At 44.3% G+C, this 20,936-nt stretch overlaps 2 protein-coding genes across 5 annotated transcripts in view; both read right to left on the bottom strand.

Annotated features, from left to right (window-relative positions):
• wnk4a (WNK lysine deficient protein kinase 4a) overlaps positions 1–15,109 on the bottom strand; it is a 39,053-nt gene extending 23,944 nt beyond the window's left edge. For 2 of the 4 annotated variants that reach the window (XM_035612338.2, XM_035612336.2), the window contains exons 1-2: positions 13,834–14,688; positions 12,930–13,596 (exon numbers count right to left, since the gene is read on the bottom strand). In XM_035612338.2, coding sequence (XP_035468231.2) covers positions 12,930–13,562 — 633 coding nt within the window. In that variant the 5' untranslated portion in view covers positions 13,563–13,596; positions 13,834–14,688. Of the gene's footprint in view, positions 1–12,929; positions 13,597–13,833; positions 14,690–14,732 lie in introns of those variants that run through there. The other 2 variants (XM_035612337.2, XM_035612339.2) reach the window with 2 other exon arrangements.
• A 146-nt stretch (positions 15,110–15,255) lies between these two features.
• vps25 (vacuolar protein sorting 25 homolog) lies at positions 15,256–20,294 on the bottom strand. The gene is made up of 6 exons (XM_035612431.2): positions 20,160–20,294; positions 18,399–18,544; positions 17,597–17,650; positions 16,974–17,062; positions 16,053–16,128; positions 15,256–15,808 (listed from the first exon to the last, which is right to left on the bottom strand). The coding sequence occupies exons 1-6, from the start codon at positions 20,204–20,206 to the stop codon at positions 15,696–15,698; spliced, it is 525 nt and encodes a 174-aa protein (XP_035468324.1). The 5' UTR covers positions 20,207–20,294; the 3' UTR covers positions 15,256–15,695.
• Positions 20,295–20,936: the final 642 nt, after the last annotated feature.

Below are 20,936 nucleotides of genomic sequence, written 5' to 3'. Positions count from 1 at the left end.
GTTGATTATTTTCTCGATCAACTGATTCATTTTTTGGTTCATAAAATGGTGAAAAATGACGATGGTGTTTCCCAAAACCCACAAGATGACGTTTTGTTTCGTCCGCATACTAAAGCTATTCAGTTTACTGTCATAGAGGAGCAAAGAAACCAGAAAATATTCATATCTAAGAAGCTGAAATTTGTATTTTGCCCTTTTTTTTCTCCATAAAAACTACTTGAACCGATGAATCGATTATCAAAATAGTCGGTGATTCATTTAGTAATTGATTAATCGATTAACTGTTGCAGCTCTGGTTGACTGCTGAGTATCTAGTCTAACTTTTCCCCGGGATCTTTGACTGCATGTATCTGCTCGCACCTGTCTCTTACCCCTGCCCTTTTTGACCGATGAGGCCACAAAACATTGCATAACACTGCAGGAAGCGATGCAGGGGGCGGGGGGAGCCACAAAAAAAAAAACCCCATCTCTGTTATGAAAAGACAAAATCCATAAAAACGAAGGAGGATTCAGAGGTGTGTGTGTGTGTGTGAGTGAGTGAGTGAGTGAGTGAGTGAGTGAGTGAGGGACGGCCCAAAGTGGTATCTTTCAGATTTATTCTTAGCCACCGGGAGGTTGTTTGTGTGTTGAGTTGGGGGTCTGCAATAGCCAGTGGTGGAAATACTTGGGCTTGGAGCCAAATAAGTGGGAGTTACATAAGCAGAGTCGTATTAAGAGGGTCCCTGTCAGCCCCCCTATTATGATAACGGGGACATGAACACGACAAGTTAGCCAACGTTTACGCCGAACGTTTGCGGCTTAATACAGGAACGGACAGTTTGAACTGCTCTGAAGATTCACTTCAATAGATAGAGCACAGTGAGTCTGCCCAGAACTTTGGGTAACAGCCAGTCCAGTGTGACGGGATGTGGTATCTGTAGGAATCTCCGGAGGGGAAGAAAGTAGGACAAAAAGTGAGGGAAGAAAATGGATTCTGTCGTAACTTACTGCCTGCAGGGAAAGTGTGTTAAGGGTGAGAAACAGTTCCAACATAGTTTTCATGTCTTGGACACAGAATTCTGTTAAGTGATCTCCCTTGATAGATCCGTCGACGGACAGAAAATTACTCATATTAGCATATAGCATATTTGATTTCATATTGATTTCAAGGATATGGCATGGTGCTGTTCTGTGTTTCTGTGTATTGTCATCAAAAAGCCCATGAGAGGAACCAGAACCAACAATGTGTTGGTCCGTCTCTGTAATAGTTTTTTCCTGGAAGCCAAGCCCATTTGTTCCATCTGAAGATCAGAATGAATATTGAAAAACACGTTCAAATATGTAGTTTAAGTTATGCAACTGGAATTACAGCCTTGCGGTTGAAAGTCATGTTGCAGTTTACACCCATGTCTATCCACATGTACACATAATAAAGATACTGATAGATTTTATAATGAGGTATCTTGAGTTATGGCCCAAAATTTTGCGAGGTCTTCATCTTTGACACCAATTGAATTGTTGAATTGCCAAATTTGAAGACTGGAAAACATCCATCCATCCATTATCTATACCGCTTTATCCTTGATGTGGCGGGCGGGAGGGGGGCTGGATCTTTGGAATGTGGGAGGGAGGGAATATCTGGAGACACAGGGAGAATTTGCCCACAGAAAGGCCCTGGATGGTTTGAACGGGGATTCCAAGACCGAGAACCTTCTTGCTGTGAGGCTAACCACCACATCACCCTGCCGCCTGGATGGCAAACAAACAATCTGAAAAACGTATTGCATCAGCTAAGCAAACTATACTCAAACAAGAGTGGTGCATTTCTTGGGGACTACTCTCAGCCATCAATTCACTCGTAGTAAACTATTGTGTGTCTGTTCACGGTAATGAAGAAACATTATTTTGAGTAAGTCTCAGCTTTCCAAGCAATCAGAGAAGGTCAAAGTCAGAGGTTACTACTACTCCTCTTACACCGAAGCTTCAAGACGGAGTCAGCTGCTAGAAGACGTCGCTTTGAGACTGACGCCAAACAAGCAAGCTCCATTCATGACATTCATGAGTGGAGTGTTTTCGAGTGGAGTGATAGCACTTGCTTGGTTTCCGGAGCTTGCATTATGTAGCTCCAGGTTTTCGTGACATTTCATAGACTTTACAATTAGTCAGATAATTGAAGAATGGATCCATGGATGTTGCTAGATGGAGCCCTACAAAATCAGCTGTTAATAGACTAAGACTGTCAAAGACTATGTTCATAAGACATGAGGGACAAGTCGTGACATTTTGTGTCATCCCAGAAATGTTAAACGTCAGCTCCCTTAGCTTCCAGTCTACCTTGACCTCTGTTTAAAAGTCTTTTTCGCGACTGAAAGGGCGAGAGGTAAACCTTGCCCGTTCTTCCTGTCATTGACGAATTATTCAAAGTGCTGTTAACAGGCCATAGCTCAAGAGCCCTGCTGACAAAAACCAGAGTTCACCGACAGAGAGAGAGAGAGAGAGAGAGAGAGAGAGTATGTGCAGGACAGAACCTGCACGACGTCGTCAGGCATTACCGAACCACTGTCCGTCGTCACCGCCTCTGACGACGGAGCTCCGGGATTGAGGTCAAAGGCAACGCGGGGGCAAGAAAAAGTCTGACCTCACGCCTCTGGGATTGACATACCTGCCTTGTACACAAGCCTTGACTGACATGCACTCGGGGATAAACATACACGTCAGCTCTCACACTGGCACAGTGTTGCACTTAGATGTTTGCGCATGAGAACTGAGGTGGCAGTGTACTCATTCCAAGGAAAAGCCCGACGTGTTCTGTAAATGGAGTGGCCAGAGGGAGGTTAGACCATTAATCTCATTTGGATTTGAGGACTCAAACCAACCTCTGACTGCCGCTCGCACTCGGGAGAGCCTGACCTGACTTGTGGCGCCCGGCTAATTACAACGCGCGGGTAAAAGAGACCTAGATGTAGGATTACACCGCCTCTGATAGCAACTGGTCAAGCAAGTCTTTGTCCATAGACAAATATTCAGATATGTTTTTTTTAACTATGAATAGATTTCATAGTCCGACCAGTACCGGATTTTTGAGACAGATACTTTTACTGCAGCTATTTTTTTCTATACTATAAAAACATAATGTAAACAATTAATCTTAATACAGACTTCTTCGATTTCCTTCTTTGTTTTGTGGCCAAATTACTTTTACATTTAAAAATGAAACTTGTCTGTGACACAGATTGTCATATTTGTAGTGTTGATTATTTGCCGATATTTACACTGATAACGCTTTATTGCTATGCGCATTAGCTAGAATCAGTCAATATATTGGCCTGGTCGATTAATTTGTCTACGTTCTATTGATCTTTCAATCCTCATACATCATTTTATTACCTACATGCTTTGTCAGTTTCATTATTTTTATGGTTAATGTTTTAATATATATTTTAATGTCTTAATTCTTAGTCCTGAAATGTTTAAAACCTGTTATACAACCGCGTAAAGCACTTTGCAACTGATGCATAAATTCAATTCATTAATACAATCATCTGTGCACAAGTACGAGCCTGTCCTCTGAACCGTAACTGCAGATGTTTCAGAAACGATTGCACCACCACCTTGTTTGAGAGACTAACATGAATATGTTTGCGGGCGGGGAGATCTTGTATCTTTAGTCTGTTTACTTTGTCATAGTTAACATCTCTTCCTCCCGCCTGCTGTTTGCCTGTGGCTACTCAGTAAAACCTCATCTTCTATAAACTGCTCTGCACTTACAGCGCAGTCACTTAAGACGCCTCTTCATAAAACCCTCTCGCCTTTTCAAACAGAGCTTTGTATTGCACAATTACAGTGACGGGTTACTTTTCCTTGCACGCCGCTGGGGCCTCAACCGCCTCACTGCCTGTCCTTTATAGGCACAATGCCGTTGCACTCCTGAAATAAAAGGCTTGTGATTATGGCAAAGACAAGGAATTCCATAGTTTGCTCGTAGGTGTCCCTAAAATGCTTCAATTGCATGATGTAACGGTTGAAAATGTACGCTCGAGATAGTCAGGGACTTACCCGGGGGGATCATGCATGGTACATTTTTGAGGATTCACTTCAACTCATAAACAATGACCCCTTTGTGGCCTCGACACTAAACTTGGATGGTGTGTAGTCAACAATCCGAAGCAGCGTTTTAACCTGTGGCACCTGCGACCTCTAGTTGAACAGAGGCAAGAGGACATTTCTGATGGTGGTGGGGCGAGGCGTGCCAAACGCTGAAGGGGAGAGAGTATATCAGCAGTTCCCCTCTCAGTGTAATGGCATCCGAAGGGAGGAGTGTGAATGGGACAAACATTTTGTCCTCTGTAGCAAACTCGGGGAATCACGGAGAGATCACAAGACGCCTGGAGGACGACGTATTCAAAAATACAGGAGAGCGGCCGCGTCAAACATGGCGACTCGGAAAAAAACAGCAAAGAGCCTAGATATGACCATACGACCTGCTGTAGCTAAGTAATGCCGTCAAACACAAACGTGGTCTCTACGATGAACATGGTTCAAACAAGGTGATAACAGTTATAATATAACCGGTTGAAATGCCGCTAGCAGCCGCCTGTACAGCCCGCAGATTGGGAAAAATCTGCTCAACGGAGCAGCTGTGTGGGAATCCAATAAACAAGTAAGGTGTCACATGAGATTCCATAAATAAACGACATATATTTAGCAGCTCCTCATCCTGAACACTGAGGGTCACTATTGAAAATTGTGATATAAAGGGCAGAGGCGAGCCTGAGGCATGAATATTGGATTGTGAATACTATATATTTCTAGAACTCACGTCAGTCCCTCTGAGAACTTTGCTTTTGTACTCTTTGTGCTCGTTAACTTTGAGTCCTCTCATTGACCTTCAAGGAGCAAGCCATCCTGATAGGTTGTAAAGGAAAATAAAATAGAAGAAAAAGGACGGAAATCATTTCTGTGATCTGAACACGAAAACACAAAAAAACGCTGTAACCCCGCTGTCACTTTACGCTGACATCTATTACCTACATGTTTGATGGCAGCCCTGTACAAGACTTCTCCTCACCAGTAACATTGATGCTCGGAAGTCACAGTCTGACTCCAAGAATTACCTCAAGTCAGCCTAATTATTTTAAAAGGTTTACGATAATTATCATCCAGGCTTCCGTTAACAGACTTACAGGCCTCGACAAGTTCCCGACCGCGGTTATCTGACAGGTTTGCAAAAGTACGTCCCCTCGGGCGGAATCCTCGGATATTCTGGCGCCAGTTTTACAGTAACTCTTTGAGAGAGGTGAGCCCGACGGTGTTTGAACATGCTTGTTTTCACAGGTCATTTAAGTCTACTCCCGCGTCTAACTTTTGTCTAGCTTCAAGAATCCTCTACAGGCCCGATTGTGTAGAACAATTTTTCAAAACACAAAGGTGGAAAATTAAACTCAGACATGTAAGCACAATTATATAAAGGGTTGTAACTAGGGTTGGCTCCATTATGTGTTAATAAACCATTCATTAACACAAACCAGTTTAAGGTTTGCCAGTTTGTGAGTATGTTGCCTTTCTATTGGAAATCGGTAATCCAATAGTAAATGTCCTTGGGTTTCTCTCTTTCTAATTAACCATTAAATTCATAAAGAGCTTTCACAACAATCAATCAAAGTCCACAGTCGTAAATCCTCTGTGGTTATCAAACTGATTTTAGTTTACCTGACAAAGACAAAGTGCCATGCTGGAGCAGAATAATCTTCACCATGTTATGACTGAAGAATGAAAAGCAAAACATATTCCAAATCTTTAATCAAGCAATACTATCGTTTCTCAACATCACTAAATGGATGACGCCTGGAGAAAAAGGCACCAAAATACGATTTTTCTCGCCTGATTATAATTCCTTGCGCCCTGGAAATTCATCTCATCTTGCAGACCACAATTTGTCAATCAGAGGTATTATCCCAAAGTTTTTATTTCCCTCTATGAATGACGACATCCTCACATCTGGTATACTCCAGGATGGACAACAGTACTGTCTGCTGAGCTTTGCTGACGGAGATCGGACCACGAGAGCCTTAGAGCAAAGCCTTTTGAAGTTGTTATTACACACCAGGCTCAGCATCGGTCCCAAAGCAGAGCGGGTGCTTTTCATCTCCTTTTCAGATATTGCTTTTTGTGACGTTAAAGCTGACAAAAAACCCTCAAATATCACTTGAACTTCCAAATACCAGGAAAAGAAATTCCAACATTCTTCCATTGGCTTCAGAGTCAAATGAAGATTTGCTTTGTGTTAATGTTTTTGCAATAGTCTGACAAACTGAAACTCCGTTTTCAGAAACATGAACCATGTGTTACTGTGTGTGTTTGGTATTTAGTTTATTTTGTACTCCGTCGGAGCTCAGGCTGCAGGCGCAAGGCGGCGACATATAGTGTTACACTGACAAACAAGGATGTGCCATCAAGTGCCGCTGGTACACTGACAAACAAGGATGTGCCGCTGGCAACCGAGACCGGATATAGTTTACGAAGTGGCGGTATGCAACGGGTAGGCATATTGTTGTCTTCCTGTTGTTGCCAGGAAGGCCACAACATGAAAGATGTATGAATGCTCCGCTCTCTGCTCCAACTCTACCCCGATAAAGAGTCCAAACCACTGAATGGGAGCACATCAGAAACACTCAGCGCTTCAATGTACACGTGAACTACGTGTAAGCGCAGTTCAAATCTGGGGAGAACACGAATTGCTGTTTTCTGTTGACTGAGAAAACACGCTGTATAGTGTTTGTTGATGGGTATTGCAAGGTGCCGGACCCCAAAGCAGTTGAGCCAGTACTGTACACACCAATGGCCAATTCATCCCAGGACTCACATGGCAACTCGGTGGACGTTTTACACTCGCGACGCCTCCGTCTCGCACGCTCCGACACACATGATCAGTTCGGACGTGACCAGAGTTACCCCGCCGAGCGGTCTTTTCCCTTACCAACTATGTCCTCAGAGCCCTAACAGCTATTAAAACTCAAGGTCTTTGGTTTGTTTAGGAAGCAGGACTGGGGCCCAAAGCTGCAAAGGTGACCACATGTTTTTCCAGTAAAGGAACGGATTTTGGATTTTGGACAAAACAAGCGATTTGAAGACGTCAATTTGGACTTTGGGGAATTATTGATGGACATTTGTTTCTACTTCCTGATAATATGCAGACAAATCAAACTATGACTTGAATCAAAATAGTGCCAGATTAAATAGAAAATTTAAATAATTGATAGTTGGCAAATTTTAAAATAAATTAGTGGTCTTAGATCGCACGGCATCCAATTTTGAGTTTTGAGATTTTGTTGGACAAAAGATCTTTTAGATCCATCTTGCAACTGGCAATATTTTGCTTCTGCTGAACTGTGTATCACGTGTGTGAGGACTGGTCTTTATGAAGAATAGTTTTGATTTATAAATAGAGAGTTCAGAGCTAATCTGACCAAGGGTCAAGGACAAGCCCCGGCAAAAGAGAAATGCGTGAGCAACCAGGAACGAGTTGATAGAAAGAATAAGACCAAAGAGAAATACGTTTGAGGTCCATTAAAAGACAGAGTCAACGTGAATATTGTTTCTTAAAATACAAAATAAAACTACCAGAGGAATGAACATGTCATTTTGAAAGGATCTCAGAAGATAAAGCCTTTGACAAGACACAAGTTTCCCACTGACGTCTTTAAAAAAAATTTTAAAAAATGAAAAACTACAAACAGCAGAGCTCGTGATTGTATAAAATATCGGTCATCACCGGAATACTTTCAGTGGACGCTGGAAAACTTTAAACCAACCTGGACGACACACGGAAACCTCTCCCATAAAGGAGCACCATATACAGAGGCAGCCCAATAAAAGCAGTGACTCAGCAGAGACGGAGCTTTTCCGGTGATACACTTATTATATCAGTATGCAACACTACAATAGCTCAGACATCTGTTGTCTCTCCACATTCTCAGGTTGGGTCTGGCAGAGTTCCGTGCAACTCCAGTGGAGAAGCTCTGCACTGTAACGATCAATGCACCCCCCCCCCCAATTCTTTTTTCGTTTATCATGATCGGAGGCAGATGAAGCTTAACATATCTTTACATAATTCAATATTGTGACTTGGGAGAATATTGTGGATGTTTGGTGAGGCCTTTCATTATAATACAAACAGAAAGTCAGATTGCTGTGTTTGCACGTAAAGCCAGACTAATACGGGCTTATCTGCACTGTCGTGTTTAGCTTTCCATTAATTAAAAGCTACTTCAACAGAAACAAAACTATCTTACATTTTATTAATGCTAAACTTTATACTTATCATGTACTGAAAACCAGATATTATTATTCTTTTTTGATTCCTAAAGCAGTTTTTTCTTTTCGTTACCATCTTTCCATCTATTTTCTGAACCCACTTATCCCACTTAGGGTCACTGAGCAGGTCTGCCGCCTCCCCCAGCACAGATTAGGGTAAAAGGGCGGGGTACAGTCTGCAGCCTATTACACAATTGAGACACATCCACACTCGCCTTTTACACCTGCAAGCACTTTAGTTTCCAATAGAAACATATACACACACACACACACACACACACACACACACACACACACACAACAAATACCCCCCCCCCTCCCAACCCCTGAACACAGAGCCACCATGCTGCCCCAGCTTGTCCCGTCATTATCCACACTGAAACAGACACATCGTGCACTATCAAGAGCAGTCGATGCGACGCCGTTATCTGCTTTCGGCACAGAGTGAACGCTGTGCGATACAGACAAGCCGTAATCTCGCGGCGGCAATCGCCGAAAATGAGCGCACATTTAGTACAGCACAGGGTTTCATAGGTGACACGGTGTGGCAGTCATTTGGGGACTGTGCAGGGCCACCTAAAGGCAAGAAAAAAACAACAAACAGCCCTCACGTCAAAGTGACGCGCTGCCGTGTGTACATGTCGACTATCGTTGCGGGCCTCCTTCGCGTTCTCCTCGGAGAACATTGGCTGGCTCTGATAAGCGTGGGGCTCGCGTCGGCGCGGGGACCTGCAAGGAAAGGCGGTGTTGATGTTGGCTACAGTAGCACTGATAGGAAAGCCCACAGCTCGTGTTGTGTCACTGAACACTGGCCACATTCAGATGAAGGTTACACAGCCAGGCTTGTATTTTGAGGCCAAGGATGCGAGCTAGGGAGCGAGAGGCAACAGAGAGAGAGAGAGAGAGAGAGAGAGAGAGATCCGGGACTTGGGCCAAAACGAGATTAACGCTTTGTTGTTTAACGTCATAACTCAAAACACTAACCGCGCAGATCCGGTCGGGAGACGTTAATAAGGTTTTACAGATTGAATTTGGACCTGGTGCTCGTATATGAGCTGCAAACGGAGAGCTGAAGCGTAAAAACAGCGCAGCTTCCAGCTCTTGCTCCCGTGAGTCCACTTTCAGTGCTACAAGTAATGGTTCCAGCTCTCACTACAGCAGGGGTGATGTAAATCCTCCTCCAGCGACACCACCACCCCACCTCCTACTGCTCCTCCCTTTTGTCCGTAGGCAACTCTGGTTCATTGAGACTAATGACATTAGTGAAAGCTACAAATGAAAGCTGGCACTAAAAATATGAACGTTATAACTTGTTTAGTCTTTGCCAGCAATTGAAATTGCTTGTTTTGTCCGACTAAAGAGAAGATGTCTTTGATTTTACATGGGGGCCTCGCCATTTAAAGCAAATTTATCGAAAATGAAGAGAGTTTAAGACTCTTTTTTGCAGCTGCATGTTGTAACATCTGCAGAAGAGGTAATGAAGACCCAAAATAAAACCCCAATACAGGTAATAATGAGTAATAAAAGCAGACTCTATGTGATTCAGGACAAACAAACACAAGGTGTGACCACCTACAAAAACCATGACCGCACATGGAGTGCACAAACTTTTACAATGTGGTATAGTGATGTAGTCTTCGTCAGCAGAAAACTGTCTCTCAGCTTGTATTTACGCATCAAAAGAAACCGACTAATTGGTTGTGGGTGCTGCCGTTTTTCAGCCTTCTCCTATTCTCTCAAACCGATCTTGCGTTAAAGCGTGGCCCTCATCAACACCTGTGACGCTGAAAATACAGGCGGCCGCGGCGAAGTGGAGCACGGTTGACGCCGTGTCTACAGAGAGAGCACGATTACAGAGCGTGTGTCGGCGTAAGTTTAAAAAAAGTATTAAAAAGTATTGAAGTGTGTGAGTGAAAGTCTCAGCCGCTGCGGGGCTGGAGGAGGCTGCTGGGAAATCCGGGAATAAAAATCAGTTATTATGTAACCACTGCCAATGTTAAAGGGGACAGGTCCGTGCAATGACTGATAACAGGCATCTCATATTTGTGGCACTTTTGTGAGCTCAGCTATAACAATGACAGACAGTGGCGACCACAGAGTAGGCTGTAAACTCATCTCTTTGACGTGATGAATGGAAGTGGGAGGGGAACAATAGCTCATCCATTTTTTATCACCCTCGGCATTCCCATCTAAGCTCAGTTTTATGTTGCCTATATTACACCCGAGTCACCTGCGGACCTGTGGGGGAAAGGGTTGCTAGGGTAGCTTTTTTTTAGCAACAGTACCAGGCGGCTTGAAACTCGCTTGTGTCTTTACAACTCCGTAGTTGGACTTTTTGCTGCAGTAAGACATGTTGCAGGTGGGATGTTTTGCTTTCTCGCCAAAGTGTGCAATGGCAACAGTGTCTGAATGACCTCATGCACGTCATTTCTGTGCATCTGCATATCTATGAGGATCTATAGCTTTTAGCTGTCCATGCAAAATATTGATCGGCCTCTAATCCTCTTTTAACAATAAGAGTATATGTGTACAGTGTCAATATGGCACATCTAAAAAGAACCCCGTAGAAAAGGGGCTCGAGTCCAAAACTAATCTTGTTCAAATCGCATTATATGAATCTAATTTCCTCAACTCTGTGTTGGAAAACAGAGCTGATTCTAACTTAACCTTTCCATCATATTATAGTCTCGATATGAACATTTGGTTGGTTTAGCATTTGGTTGAGCGGCGACGTGAACTTGGATGAGCTGTGGTGTTGCATGTCATAGAGGAATCTAAATGCATTGTTTACTTTTTGTGTGCTAGGACAAATAGTTCCCGCGGACAACGCCCTGACAGACCTGTGCGCAAAATGACATTGACAATACACTACACACAGGAAATTACCCTCAGAGGGAATTATGACTTAATTCAAAACGATGCCCTGTATGAGTGGGAATCAGGTGAAGCAGATGTCTGAACTTCCGTCACGTCATCGAGAGCTGATGTAGACTTCCTGCTCGGGGCTTGTGCAATGCACATAGTTGAAAGAGCTTAAGGGCATTTCTACTTGACTTGTAATGACGCACCCTCGGCTGCTGCTGCATCAACATCACAGCAGCAATTGTGTTTAGCCACCAACAGCCAGCTTTTGTGTTCGTTAGAGCGATCGGGGGCGCATGCGGAGGAGGAGGACGGGTGGCGACCGTGGTTGAGAAATGCCACCGTGGCCGAGTCTGTCTCTTTGAGGTTAACTCATCACAACGGTAACCATGTCAACAAAGGCCACCTTTAAGCTTATCAGGGGCGATTAAGGAGCTTAACTGGGCTCAGGTCTCAAGCGACGAGATGAAACGGCATGCTCGTTTGTCTAACGTGCCCCCATGGCCACCGAGGCTGCAGCATAACGTCGACGTGTTTTCACAGCACAAAAGCAGGGGTGTGATTTTAAAAGTCAAAACCACTTGATGAACCTCTCCTTGTGTTTGACTCGAGGGTGAAAGGACAAGAGCCCCGGGAGTGACTGAGGTTTTCTACCTCCCCTCACGGACACCTGTTGTGTGAGCTGACAGGTGGGCCCCTCCAGGCAGAGGTCCCAACCTGCTGGATGCTGGAGCTTTGAGCCTTCTTGGCTGATTCACTTCACCCAGTGTAATCCCTGACTGTCTGCGCTCCGGTGCTCCCCGCAGAGCTTGCATGACAAGACAAAGACGGCCTCTGTGCATCTTTTACTGAGCCGAGAGCGAGAAAGGTGTTGTCATGTGCAGAGCTAAATCTTTTAAAACCATCGTGCAATTATCTTTAAGATCAGGCCGATCTGAATAAGGGCAACTTTTGCCAGCAGGTGTGTGATTCAATATCACCAGCACGGGGGGTTTACCTTGAGGTTTAAAGGGGTGCTGCGACACAGATACCAGCGCACGTCACACACAAACGGCAAATGTTAACAGTGGACTCGGAGCTTAAAACTTTAAATCCTCCACTGTGCTATGGAACCATTTGAACAAGGGGAAGGGGCAGCTGCCACTGTACCCAAGCTGAGGTTTAAACAGCAGTTGGTGGGTCTTACATCTGATGTTTACGTGCTACATGTGAGCATAAAACGTCCTGCAAAGGCTGAGCGTGATCTCACGAACTTCTCAAAGCACACACGCCTCTGTTATCGAACTCAGATGCTCGGAAGAGGTGGATCATCGCAGGCACAGCTGCCTCTCGCTTGTGCTTGACTTTGCACGAGAGACGCCCGGGGTGGCGAACCTGGCCTTGGTGTCGCCGGACGGTAATGAAAACAGAGATTAGAGGGGATCACGGCGGGCAGAGCGGTTCAGTTCGGGAGGCCGGCTGCTGACGGGATGACCTGGGAGGCCTGACACAGCCCGACTCAAGGTCAACAAGGAATAGGAAAGGCAGCAGATTAGCCGCTTCGCATCAAGTGGGGAGGGAGGGAGGGAGAGAGGGAGGGAGCCAAGTGGGTTAGGAAAGCAGGCGAAGGATCAACCTACATACAGTACCTGACTTACATGTGCCTCTGGGGGGCAAGAGAAAGGGAGGTAAACTACAGTACGTGCAGTGTGCACAATGCAATTTTGATGTTGTGCCACATGTAAAAAACAAACCATCCAAACTGGCAACTTAAAGGGCTCCGGCCTGCGTCCTACCTGCAGCTCGCACCACGCCACCTCCACCGTGGTCTCCGTGTCCAGGCCTTTATAGACCGTCTTGAAGGAGCCTCTTCCGATCTCTATGTTGAACTTGAGATATCTCCCGTCGGGGGACGTCGCCACCGCCTTGGTGTCCAAGTCGTCCTTCTCCTCCTGCTCCTGCTCCCACTGGGTGTCGAAGGTGATGCGCGACAACCGCTTGCGCTGCCTGTGGTGCAGCTCACTCTCGGAGTCCGAGCCGGCGTCCGGGCCGCCGGACCTCGGCGCGGAGCCGCCGGGCGGCTCCTGGCTGCGCGGGGGCGTGGCGGAGCCGGTGCCCGCGCTGGACACCGGCGACGGCGACGGCGCAGGGTCGTCGGCTCTCTCCTCCTCCTCCTCCTCCTCCTCCGCCCTGGACTCGGGCAGCGTCGGGATGTTCTCCGCGGACCACGACAGCGCCTTGGAGAGGACGCCGCTGTACAGGGGCGAGTCGATGTCCATGCTGATTTTCTGCAGCCCGTACGAGTTCCTCCGCGCGCCCAGGCCGTGCGCCCGCAGCACGGACGGCCCGCGGGACAGCCGCTCGTCCGCCATGTCCCCGGGGAGGCCCGGGAACCCGCGTCCTGGGATCTCGACCTGCGCGCGGGACATGCTGGCAGCTTTCAACGCCTCGTCGGTTCAGCGCCTGGACGTGGAGAGGACAGTGGCGCACCGTTACTCCAAGTTCAGCGCCACTTTTCCCTACGAAGTCAGTGGCTTTAAAGAGACAAACTTAACACAATATAAGGAGTCTGGTACACGAGTGGCAAAATCAGAATTAAACTCTAAACCGACTATGTCCGAGCTGCCTTCAACTGCAGCAACAGGCAGCATTAGAAATGTCTTCCACGTGAGACGGAAGAATGGAAAGGGTGATACTCACTCATGGCAGCCGCTGTGTAGAGAGAATATTCAACACCAACGTATAGTTTTGCTCTCTCATGAAACAATAATAAGAAGAATAATCCCCGCGGTGCCTCTCGTCTTGGCGGAGTCCTCAGCCATAACCTCCGGTGAGCAGGACGGAGCCGCCTGTTATCAACAGAGCACCGGAGGGGGCCGCGCGTCCCGTGCGCTCCCCGGCGCGCGCTCCGTGGCTCCGCCCCCTACGCAGCTATGACGCGCCCCACAGGTCGAGGAAGTCATTATTAAGTGAGTATTTCAATATCACTTGAAGAGCATTTGCAACATTTTTTTAAAATTATTATTAGAAATTATTTTTTATTTTTTACATGTTGTGGATAATTGGTGTCCAAGAAGATAGGTGATGAACACCTTTAATTAAATATAGTGGATTAAATGTTTTCATAAACTGAAGAAAAAGAGGGGAAAGGGTCTTAGGATCAATAAAGTTGATTCTTTGTGGTATTTCTTTGCTTTGATTAGATGAACAGGCGGCAACAAAGTGCGTATACTTGTGCGGAAAAAGCAACAAGAGGACAGGACGTCTCCTCCTCCAACGAGCCCCTTCTCAGATCCAGACGTCAAGTTCTCGGGTTTTCTCTGAATTCAGGTGAGTCACCTCACTTCACTGCTCGCTTCTTTCACAACCTCTCGTCTGAGTATAGAGCCTGATTGAGAGAGAAAGATATGCAGTGGTCTGGGACAACCTGTAGAGGGAGCCACACCCGAGGACAGCTGATGCCTGTTGCTGATGACACGGGACACCTTTATCAGAGGTGACCACACTGGGCCCCACCTGTCCCACGACATCACTCACTGTGTTATCAAAGCACACACACACACAAACATACACACAAACATGCACGCACACATACGCACACACGCGATTCCCTGGAGCTGGGTCGTCCTCACAGCGGCACATGGTGCGAGTGGACCAGTCCTTCTGTACAGCTGCAGGCAGAAAGTAGAGCACACGTCTCCATCGCTGTGGTTTGAATCTGCACGTCTGCACGGGGGGGGGGGGGGGGCTGACATTGTGCTGCATGTTTTCTTTTCCCCCCACAAAACATTTTAAAGATGCAAAAGTTTCGGATTAAAAAATGGAAGTATTTCAAACAGTTTGAAGAGAAATAAAATAAAAACACATTTAGCAAATTTCTAATTTATTGTCCTATATGATATGAAAAAAGTAGAATACAGAGGGGGGGGGGGGGGGGCAGGAGTGTCACAGTAGCTACTGCACAAAAAAGAAACAGGATGACAGCAATCTGTACATGAAGTCCACTATTATTACACTCAGCTGAGACGAGCCAGGGTCGGTGCTCCGAGTCTCTCTGGAGCTCCTCTTCTGGAAGCATTTAAGTCCCTCAGGTGTCGTGTTCTGGGAATTTCTTTGAGATGACTGGTTGGGTAAAAAAAAAAAAAAGGAACAACAGCCGAGCGAAGGTCGGGAGCTAATTCTTGGGACAATTGGCTTCAAACTGGTTTGTATTTACGATAAAGAGAGAGTGAAGTTACAGCTGGTGGGAAATGATATTTCAGTAAAGTATTCAGACAGAATGGTACTTAGTCCCCTGATGAGACTCTTTGCATGTCACTTTAAACACAGTGTCACCTCCGATGCCCTTTTACCCAAACACTTAACACTCCTCCAATTCTCCTCCAATCAGAAAAAGGCTATGAAACTGGGCGAACCGAAAGGCAACATCATTAACGGGACCAGCATCCTCTGGGCTGGTCACTGAGGTGCAGCTCGTGTAGCCTTGGACAGCCAAAGGTACAGCATGAGGGTCCCCAGACAGAGTGTGTGTGTGTGTGTGTGTGTGTGATTCCAGCACCGCTTCAGAAGAATTTGACACCCTTGCCGTCGTCCATGGTGATGATCTCCGCTTTGCCTTCCGCTTGTAACGCCTGCAACGAGCGCAGAAGCATCCAGTCCTCAAGACCGTGAAACTCTGGGGAAACAAAGTAGAAAGTTTGGGTCAAAAGGAACAATTATTTATTATAATAACAGTAATAAACTTTATTCAAACAGCACATTTCAAACCAAATTTGGCGAGGCGCTTTAAACGTTAAAATTAAGATTAAACCATTTCATTGACAATTACATAAATTCAAAAACATGAAACACCACAATGAAATGAGAAAAAAAATTAGATTGATGCCGATTAATTTGAGTGTTTTTTTAATGTACCATACCTTCACCTTCTGTGTCATCACCATTTGACAGTTCATACAGGGTGAAAACAGTGTTGACCATCCCGTTTTTGGAAACCTGAAATATATAAGAAAAGATCAGATACCTGACGTTTCTCTGAAGCGATAAATCAGTCGAGGCTCTAATCTAGAGTCTTATGTTTTCTGCACATATTACACAGAGACGGTGCACGTGGCTCACGAGGGACCATGTCCCCGTTACAAGCTACGACAGACCTAGCTAACAAAGGAGCAACTAGCTGACTGAGTCTGTAATATTTAGCTGTAATATATGACTGTCCACATTACATTACATCACAGTTTTGTCTGTTTGCTTCTGAAATAAGCCAAACTGCTCATGTTCAACCCCGTACCAGCTTGGTGAAACAGAGCGGCCCTTGTTCTCTTTGTTAGGTTAATTCAAGACAGACTTTTTTCTTTTTCTTTTTTTACAATGAGTTCTGCTTTTTCTGAGCCTCGTTTTTGAAACGCCCCTCGGGTTGCCTCGGTAATGGAACAACACGTTTACAGTACATGCACTGTAGTAACCTGGAAATGTGTGTTTACATGCAGCAGGTCCGTAAATTGAGATTCTTCCCAAACCTTATTTTAGAAGCATTATTTACCTATTTTGACCAAAGTAGAGACATAATACAAACATATTCTACGTTGCATATATCTATTTCTATAAAAAAGCTTGAGCCAGAGTCACCTACTGTAGCGTAGATCTATTTGGGTCCTACGTTGTTGTGCAAATTAGCCACTAAATAATCTAATACTGAATAAAATGATCTACATCAGCAATGTTTTCTCATCACTTTCAAACTGACCACTTCTATCTTTTAATCAACCCCACGAATGAACAAAAATGAACAAAAATGTTACACGGACAGTACACGATGTCTCTCAAGTTTGATAACTCACCCACTGGTATATCAGCTTGCCCCATTCCTCCGGTCGTCTCCACATGACTAAACACCGGGACTTGTTTTTGTCCAGCCATTCCAGGTTACCTGAGGTCGGCCAAAACAATCACACGGGAAGATATATTCAGGGTGTGTTCAGGGTTTGACCAAATATTACATTTTGCAAGTTTCATGTTGGAAAAAAAGGTGTCGGCACCAGGCACATGGATCACAAGACCAGGTGTGCTCGCACCTCGGTGTAATAAGGCTTTTAAAAAACGTGGGCGCTAGACGAGCAATATAAAAAGGCAGTTCAAGGGCACCAACTCTTTGCTGGTGTACGAGAAAGAACCGGTTAAGTGCCCCGACGTAGGCAAGGGCTAGGTTATCGTGACCAACAAATCCAACCAAAAATTGAGCGATTGCAATTATGATAGTAGTGTTTGCAGTAGACATCTAACGTTATGGATGCGAAAGCCAAGCGGCAGTCGTCCATGGAGGAGGTTAACTGCCTCCTTGCTGTGTGTTCGTCAGCCGAGGTCCAGATTAATTAGAAAGACAGTTTGTGTTACGCCTGGAGGTCACTTTGCACCAGCTGTAACATCAGCACAGAGAAAACATCTATACAGAAGATACATTTACCTTTTTTCCTCAGTTCCTCAAACACAACTTGAATTGCTTCCATTGACAGTTTTCCTAGAATTCAGTTAAGGGCGGATAATAGTAGTAAACTCATCTTGGGATGCTTGAATGGAAATGGAAATATCTGTAACACTACTACTATGACTTATAGAAGTTAAATGTTTTCATTAATCATTCTCATCATGTATTCTAAAACAACCTCTAAAGTGAAACTGACATTCAGTTGCCATTTATTAGGTACATCTAACCAACGCTAACGGAGGCTAATGCAACTGTCCAAGGTTTTAATCTTCCACTTTTATTTAAAACTGTTAAAAAGGCCTTGAATAAACTCTATGACAATTTTGGAGGATGTCTATTGAGGTGCTATTGAATTGCGTTCTCAGCAGAGTTCACCCGCACCACAATTAACAGTCTCCTAAATGACGATCAAGTTGAAGAAACATTATAAGCTACATGAAGTTTAGAAGATTACCTTTATGGAGTTTAATTGTAGTTTTCTGTTGTATTAGTTTTAGATCGATGTATAAAGAAAACCTAACATGTAGGGGAGGAGAGCAAGTAGGTTGGCGGGTGTTGTATTAACGTTGTGTCAACGTTAATATCCTCTGGGTGATTTTAAAATCCTATAAAGGAGGCCGCCTAAAAATCTTTGACTCGCAGTCCAAATTAAACAATTTATGCGAACATGATGAGAGAAAATAAAGCCGGTGTTTCAAATTTAAAATATTCATCAGAGCACGGAGCCTCAAGCTGGACAAACTCTGGACTTGGCTTAACCACAGGTGGACCATGAGGATACGCTCTATCTTCTTGTTGTTGAACATGGGGCTTTCCTGAGCCTCCATGACGTCCAGGGTGTAGAGTTTGTGATGCCGGCAGTACGTCAGGGCCAGGGAACACCATGCTGCCAGCTGCTTCTGCCTTGTGTCCACATTGGGCTGTAGCCTGTGCGCGAAGAGATGAGCAGCAAAAGGTGTAAACACACATGTAACAACAAAAGGCAAAAAAAGCAAAGCAACGGCACTGCAATCACCAGACAAGATTCACTCCAGCTCTGATCTGTGTGTTTTGCTATTTATAGTTTGTTTTAGTTTTTCTTTTGCTTTAGGGTTTTTTGTGTGTGTGCGTCACATACAGAATACGATAACATCTGCAGCCAGGCTCCAAATCTTAAAGAAAGCTTTCCCAGAAGAGTGGAGGCTTTATATTAATATCCAATTCTTTTCAATGAGCTGTTCACTGATCACATTTTACAAACTTGGAAACAGGCAGCAACAGAATGAATGATACAAATGTGCGGCAACATCATCATCTGATGACGTCCAAGCTACTTCTAAGAATTGAATCGGATGGACCCCCGGTGAAGGTAGACATCAACAGATAAAGCTTATCATCGTTTATAAGATTTGATCCAAACTATTTTCACAAGCATTTTCAGTTTGTTCAGGACTCCAGTGGCCTGAAAATGAAGCCCACTCTCTCAAGCAGTGAAACATCAGGATGAACTTGCACAGTTTATATTATCTTCATGATTGTATAATTTTCATGAGGTGTATTAATAAGAAAAGGGACATAAGACACATGGGGTGTCACTCTTCCATTCCCTGCCTTACTCTGAGCCTAAACAAGCCATGTGAATTCATAGCTACATCCTGGTGAAGTTCAGAACTGTATGCACACTTGTATACTATTCTAACAACAAAAGTGTTGTTAAGATAACAATTTTAATAATAATAATTTACATGACACAATATGTATTTCTGAAGAAAAGGGGACGACAGGACACGTTATCTCATATTATCTGGAACACTTATCAGTAGTAGTCACCAGCGCACAGCACAAAACAGTAAGTTGATACACATATAACAAATGATACAGTTTCTTGTATTCGCTTGCAGAAGTTAAATTTGTTTTACAGGAATTTCAGCACTGAGGTCCTCTAGGTATTGTAAGGACGATGATTGCATAAAGAAAAACATGCTAATGTGCTGCTAAAATGTTGTCAGGTGAAAAAAAAACTAACAGTTCATGTTGTCTCATCTACAGGATTAATATTTATGATGCAGTGGATTTTTTTTTTTTAAATGACATGAAATCTCTCTTAACGCCTCAGAGTATGACGTCACAGAACTGAGTTGCAACACTGGTCAGGAGTTGGTGGACATGTGCGTTTTATAATCGTGTTTCGGTTGATGGCAGCTCAGAATCATAAAGCGCTAGCTAGCAAAACAGCTAGCCACAGCTAAGAGTGGCTCTCACACACACACAGCAACCGTCTATTATCTACGCGTCGGTGGGTTTTAAATGTTTCCGCGATGAGCAGCTTTAAGAAGCCGCCAAGTGAAACCGACAGTAGATGTCTGATACACTTTTGAAAGACAGGAGGTGTGTGAAAAAAGAAAAAAACAAATCCACTTCCCTAGCCGTTTCGTTTAGCCAGTTAGCCGGGCTAGCATGACGCTAGCTCGCAAATCAACACACTTACCGATTCACATGATACACAAACGACGGAGGGAAATGTGCAATGGAAATCAGTGTGGCTGAGAAGAAGCAGACTTACGTAAAAAACGGGGGGAAACTGTGCTGCCAGGGCCACTCGAAACTCATCGCAGTGGATGCGGTGTTTCACAGCTGACAGCTTCCGGAAACGCGTCCCCCCTCCCAAATGGGTCCGACTAACTACACAGATTTACCGATACATCATAAAACAAAGTAGAATGGCTATAGACTACAATTAAATAAATACTCTGACCTACTACTCAGGTTTACCAAATATTTTTTTAGAGAATACAAAAATCATGAAATCCCCAAAAAAGGAATTATGAATTATATGAACTATCTTTGGTGGAAAGTACCGTAGATTTCGGAGGTACTAACCATTACTTGAGGTGTAAGTTTCAACGTACACTTATTATGTATATTTTCTCTTCATTTATAATAGATAGATAGATAGATAGATAATTACTCTATTTATCCCAGGGTGAGAAATTGCAAACATATAGAGAATAATAATAATAAATATAAAGAATTTACATGAATATTAATAGTGGAAATAGTGCAGTAGTACAATCAGTTACCAGTAGTGTGCAGAGGAACATGGTTACATGAAGGTGCAAATGTGCCGAGATTTATGTTTCAATTTAGATTTAACAGAGTCCAGAGTTTTTCTGTCAGACAGAGGTGAGGTGTTATAAAGTCTTATGGCTTGTGGCAGGAAAGATTTCCTGTAGCTTATGACAGCAAAGCTGAATCAGATAGTTCAAATTCCACCATGGTAAAAGTGAATGTGTTATTACAGATTCCCTCACCTTTATTCTTATATTCCACAACATTTCAG

This window comes from Scophthalmus maximus, chromosome 16 (assembly GCF_022379125.1).
Source record: "Scophthalmus maximus strain ysfricsl-2021 chromosome 16, ASM2237912v1, whole genome shotgun sequence".
Taxonomy (NCBI): domain Eukaryota; kingdom Metazoa; phylum Chordata; class Actinopteri; order Pleuronectiformes; family Scophthalmidae; genus Scophthalmus; species Scophthalmus maximus.
The sequence above is the reverse complement of the archived record's forward strand: the minus strand, read 5'-3'. Positions and strand labels throughout refer to the sequence as shown.